The 5824-nt window shown below is 54.2% G+C and overlaps 1 protein-coding gene across 1 annotated transcript; it reads right to left on the bottom strand.

The window, feature by feature from the left end:
• Nucleotides 1-562: 562 nt before the first annotated feature.
• On the bottom strand, nt 563-5342 carry PHYH (phytanoyl-CoA 2-hydroxylase; the record flags this gene model as incomplete). Its single annotated transcript, XM_009073274.1, has 7 exons — nt 563-694; nt 1728-1877; nt 2935-3116; nt 3562-3643; nt 4330-4495; nt 4592-4702; nt 5287-5342. Coding segments are annotated over 7 exons (879 nt in total), but the record flags the coding sequence as incomplete, so codon positions are not given.
• Between the last annotated feature and the right edge of the window lie 482 nt (nt 5343-5824).

The raw sequence follows: 5824 nt of genomic DNA, 5'->3' as shown, positions 1-5824 counted from the left end.
CCAGCCCTGGCAGGAGTTGGAGAGTGACAAGGTTGAATTCCTAATCCTGCCTGGCCGTGTCAGCCCTCCCCACTGCTGCCCAGCTGGATGAAATGGTTGGACTCGATGATCATAAAGGTTTTTTCCAACCTTAGTTCCATGATTCTGTGCAGCCCAGAGCCCCTGAGTGGTGTGCCCCTCAGGGCAGCAGTGTCTGCACATCCTCCTCTCACACTGCAACATCTGTCTCAGGAGCATAACAAAGTGCTGACCTGATCTCCCCCAGCTCAGCCACACTGGAAGGGATCCAGATGTGCTCACAAAACCCATTCTGACAAGCAGAGCTGGAGGATGAACTTCAGAGCTCGAGGGATGTGAAGGGGCTGCCCGAGAGCAAAGCCATTTCTCCACCACAGCATCGTGAGGACAAAGGCCCCAACCAACCCCTGAACATCAGGTGTCTTCCCCTGCCAAGCAGCCCTGCTTGGCACAGCTTCAGCTGCCAAACCTGGCACAGCACAGCCCTGGCAGACACAGCCCTGGGAGGGAACTGGCATTGCTGCTGGGGAAGGGCTGAGCTTACCTTGAGCTCCACGGAAGTCGCGTTGTACTTCTTGCGAACCATCTCTTCCAGCTCTTTCTCCAGGTGCTCCTGAGTCGTGTTCTTGACATCAATGTAGTGGCATTCTGAGCTGGCAAAGTGGCAGCTTATGCTCTGTGTGAGGAGATTGGGCATTACTCACTGCTACATCCATTGCAAACAGCTGCTGGGAAAGTCTTGTGCATCCCAGAGTGTGGACACCTCACTCCTTCCTCACAGACTGGGGGAGAAAACTCCTTCCTTCCTCCTTTCCAAGCACTCCTCTCTCCTGGGAGTGAGCCAGCACTTGTGCTTGCTGACATGCTCTTCTCCCCCAGACACTCCCCAGCACGAACTGCACTGCCTGACCTCAGAGCACCAGCAACAACTGGGATCGGGGAAGGTCAGGGCTGGAGCAACCTCTTAGTCCTGCACCCACAGTGTCACAGCAACTCACCTGCTTTGGAATCACCAATAAACTGCTACTGGGGCTGAAAGAACATGTGGCAGGCAAAAAAATAAATCACAGAACCATCAAGGTTGGAGGAGACCTCTAATGTCGAGTCCAACCCTTAACTTGTCACTGCTGGAACCCCCAAACCCTAACCCAGATCCTGCAGTGCCACATCAGACACCTCTGAAACACCTCCAGGGATGGTGACTGCACCACCTCCCTGGGCAATATCCCAGGGCCTCAACACCACAGCAGGGAAAACATTTCTCCTCATATCTAAGTAAAGCACATCAGAAGTAAGGCAGAGCAGCCCACGTAGCAGTGCTTGGGTTCATCCCTTCGGAGACAGGAGGAGCTTCTGCCTGTTTCAGCTAAATTTCATGATGGGAAGAAGCCCCTGATGTTTGGGACAGCTGAAAGGGAACCTTTGGAAAGGCAAGTGCAGCCAGCCAGGCTCCAAACAGCTCGGCTCTCCTGCTGCCCAGTCTGCCCAGGCACACCCTGCTCCCGGAGACACACGCTCGGAAACACCCGAGTGACTTCTCAGAGTCCAGAAGTGCATCAGGCAGATAAAAACCCACTAAAACATTCACCCACACATTCATGGGCTTGGAAACAATGAACCATCACTTCACCAGCTTGGAAAGGGGAAGGATCATTTGGTCACTGTGTAGAACAAGAACAGGAAGAACTGTGTCAAGAGACATCTCCTACCTTCCGGAAACCCGAGGTCCTGTTTATCCCAGAGCCGTGGATTAGCAGGGGGTGGAAAAACACTGTGTCTCCCTTCTCCATGACAAGGTGAACCTTGGGAGTCTTCTCGTCCTCATCCAGCAGCCCATGGAAAAGTTTGTTGGTTTTGCCCTAGAAGAAGAAGGCTGAGCTGGAATCTCTGAGCTGAGAGCAGGAGCTGCTCCCCAGCAGGAGGGATGGCAGGGACAGCCACAGCTCTGCCCTCCCGGGCAGGGTGTCCCCCAGGCCAGACCCCAGCCTGCCTACTCACTCCTAGTCCCTCTTCTGCCAGCCCGAGGGCCAGCAAAGCAACACTTTTTGTGTTTGCTGCTGGAGTCAATCAGCTGAGAACACTTCTCTGCAGAGAGCAGACAACAGCACTGGGGAACTCCACAGGTGTGGCCTGATGCCAGCACTGGGGTCCAGCCCTCTGCTCCCAGTACGACCAGCACCAGGGACAGACCAGCCCAGGCAACACCCACTCTCAGGAGGAAGATGCCACCTGATACTTAATTCCATCCAGTTGTTTACTCTCCGATTTCTCCTCTTGGGCACTACACTTGGTACCAGGCAGGGACAGAGTGACAGGAGGCAGAGCCTCAGCCTTGGCAAGGGCAGTGGAAAGTGATGGCATGTGTCCCTGATGTCATGCCATGAACTGCGCTGAACACTTTGTAGGTGAAGGTGAGAACACAGGCAAATCTACCCAGGACACATGGAGTGACGCCAAGCAAGTAACTCTCCCCCAGAGCAAAGTCAGTGTTTGCACAAACAGCAAAAACACTGAAAACCTCAGCTGGGACCTGAGGTTTCAAGTTTCATGTGTTCAAGGACATGAACAGGAGGTGCCAAGAGGAGGATCAGACTTTGCTAAGTGGGGGAACCAATAAAACAAGAGAGAACAGCACAAACTGATGCCCAGGAAGTTCCACCTGAACACAGGAAGAACTTCTTTGCTGTGCAGTCCCTGAGCACTGAACAGATTGCCCAGAGAGGTGGTGGATTCTCCTCACTGAGGTGTTCCAGACCCCTCTGGACACAACCCTGAGCCATGTGCTCTGGGCTGGCCCTGCTGGAGCAGGAGGTGGGACCAGATGAACACTGTGGTCCCTCCACCCTCACTGTGACTCTGTGACCTGCACGTCCTCCCTGCCCTGGCCCACGCCTGTCTGAGGCCCTGCTGCTCTACCTCCCACTTGGGATAGCCGTGGGGCTTCAGGGTGCTCCTGTGTGTGCCAGGCTGCACCACGAGGCAGCCGTTGTCCTGGTCAGCTCTCTCCATGGCGGTCCAGGCGCAGACGATGAGCTCCGCGGGCCGGAACGGGAAGTAGTGCAGGTCCTGATGCATGGGGTGGAGAAAGGTCTGTTTGTCTGCAACACAGGGTCAGAAACCTCCACTCACCACATGGCACACAGCTTTCCTTCCTGCTAAGCACCGCAGCCTCCCCACTCTACTCAGCACTATCAGCCCTTGCCCTCGGGCCTTTATGCCACGAAGTCTGTACAAAAATCAATCTTCCTGAAGCTTTGGGGTTTCTTTTCCCCCTATGAAAATGGAAACTTATCACCCACACTAAACAGCCTGTTATAAACTATTTATATGGACTTCTTTAGCCATTGATTTTGCTCCTTGAATAGACTCGAGATATTTCCACTTGCCTCATCTGCATATTACTTAGACTTTGCACAGTCCCAAAACTGAGTTTTCTCATGTTATCTCATTAAGCCAAGGTAAAGAGAGAAAACAACTTTGAGCCACACAGACAACACACACAGAGTAATTTCCCCATTTTCCTCTTTCCCAAGTTCTCCTCACCAGAATCTGGCAGCTTATTGATCAGCATGGTGTGCATGGCCATGATGTTTGGTCCTGTGAAGCACTCAACATACTTGAGGACCTACAGGGAAGAGAGAAGCATTAGAAGCAGGAAAAAGGAGGGCAGATTGCCATGGAAGCACTGGGACACGGATGTGAGGCTGAGGGCACAGCAGGAGGCTGACAGAGAGATGCAGAGCAGGAGGGAGGACCTGGCACAGCACACAAACAGGCATGGTGGGAGAGGCCAAGGAAGGAGAAAGTGCTGCCAGGAGGGGTGGGAAAGGAGGGGAGGGCCGTGGTCCCACAGAGCTGACAGTCTGCCACAGCACGGGCACTGGCTGCAGCACTGGACCTGTCCAGGGAGAGGAGACATGCAGGACGTGGTGCTGGTCTGTCCCCCTGGCCTGGCACAGGAAAGGAATGGTGCTCAGCTGAACACTGCTGGGGAGCACTCACCTGGCCACCAGCACAGCTGGAGCTGTGACTGCAAGTCACACAGCTCTCAGCTCACCCTTCCAGCTCCAGAGTCTCGGCTGGTTCTTAACTGTTGATTTAATCAACGCATGAGAGGGGCTGGAAATGAACTGGTGCCCACGTACCCATGTTAAGGGCTGGACTTGATGACCTTAAAGGTCTCTTCCAGCCTTGATTCTATGACTCTAAGGATGTGGCTCCAGCAGAGCCTTTGCACAGAGGCACTGAAACACAGACACATCCACACAGACTCCCCCCCACCATCCCCTTCCTGCTGCCTCTCTGCCTTACCTCCGGCAGAGTGCAGTATCTGAACAGCTCCTGGTCCTCCTGGAAGTCCTGCACTTTGTTCACCACCTTTTCAGACTGGCCAAACTGGGACTTCAGGGACTCGTCCTTCATGATCATAGCTCCTGGTGGGTTCACCTCCTTTTTACAGATCCTCGTGAACTCCTTCCTGCAGAGCAGAGGGAATGGCCATGCTGGGAGGATCCAGCTGTCTCCAGAGCTCCCTCGAGGTGCCCCAGCACCCCAAGCAGGTGCCCTGAAGTACCTGAAGCGCTCGATGTCTCTGTCAGAAACAAGTTTCCTGATGACCAGATACCCATTGTCCTCATAGAACTGCCTCTGCTCCATGGTGAGGAGGTTGTTGTCCAGGGTGTACCTGAGACACAGAGGGGAAACACGTTAGTAGGGCCAGGCAGAACCACAGGAGCAGCAGCAGTGAGACCTGGCAGATGTGTGGGGCACCAGCTGGGGAGAGTCAGTGGGAAACCTCTCAGCTGTGTGTGCACTCAGCTCTGCAGTGTGCACTGTCCCCTCACCTGTGTGTCCACTGGGCTCTCTGTAACCCCTAAACCAGATCCTCCAGTGTCAGATCTTAAACACCTCCATGGACAGTGACTCCACCACCTCCCTGGGCAATATCCCAGTGTCTGAACACCCTCACAAGGAAAACATTTCTCCTCACATCCAACCTGACTCTGCCCTGGCTCAGCTCAAGGCCATTCCCTCGTAAAGAGACCCTGAAGCAGCTGGGCACAGTCCCTGCACTCGGATGATCCCCTCGGGCACTCTCCAGGTGCACTGTGAGGTTCTCTCATCGAACCACAGTCAATCCAATGTGACTCCCTTGCACAGGGAAAGGCTGTGCAATGTCCACTGATCAACATATGTGCTGAGGGGGTAGGAAGAATCGAGGTCTGAAAGTTGGGGGGTTTTATCCCTCCAAAGGAAGACAGAACTTACTGAAACCTCCCTGAATGAGGAACGACACTGACTTGGGCTGAAGTAGGAATGCTTATCTGGGGTGGAAATTAAGGAGCCCACACTCAAGCACAACAAAACAGAACATCATCATCCACACCCATGTCCTGGATCCTACAGTGTGGTTCATCCCAAAGGTAAGAGCTGTGCTGGACATTCAGTTCATGTTCCCACTCATCTGAGCTTGTATGAAAACCTTTCCCACCTTCCAGGAAGCAACTGTGGCAGAGGAGGGCACAGTCACAGAAGAGTGCAGCCTTGCCCGTGCATACAGAAACACCAGCGCAAGATGCCTGAGGCTCAGAGAAACCCACGACCTCCCTTTGCCGACAAAGAATCATAGAATCAACCTGGCTGGAAGAGACCTCAAAGACCACCGAGTCCAACCCTACATCCGGACGCTCAGCCAGATGCTCACCGGAGATATTTACTCGCCCGGTTTCCCTCCCTACCCCGCAGAGCCACCAGATGTACCCAGACCCGCGCTGCCCCCGAGGGTGCCTCCCCGAGTGCCGACGGG

This window comes from Acanthisitta chloris, unplaced genomic scaffold (genome assembly GCF_000695815.1).
Source record: "Acanthisitta chloris isolate BGI_N310 unplaced genomic scaffold, ASM69581v1 scaffold36114, whole genome shotgun sequence".
Taxonomy (NCBI): Eukaryota; Metazoa; Chordata; class Aves; order Passeriformes; family Acanthisittidae; genus Acanthisitta; species Acanthisitta chloris.
This window is presented reverse-complemented; position numbering and strand designations above follow the sequence as displayed.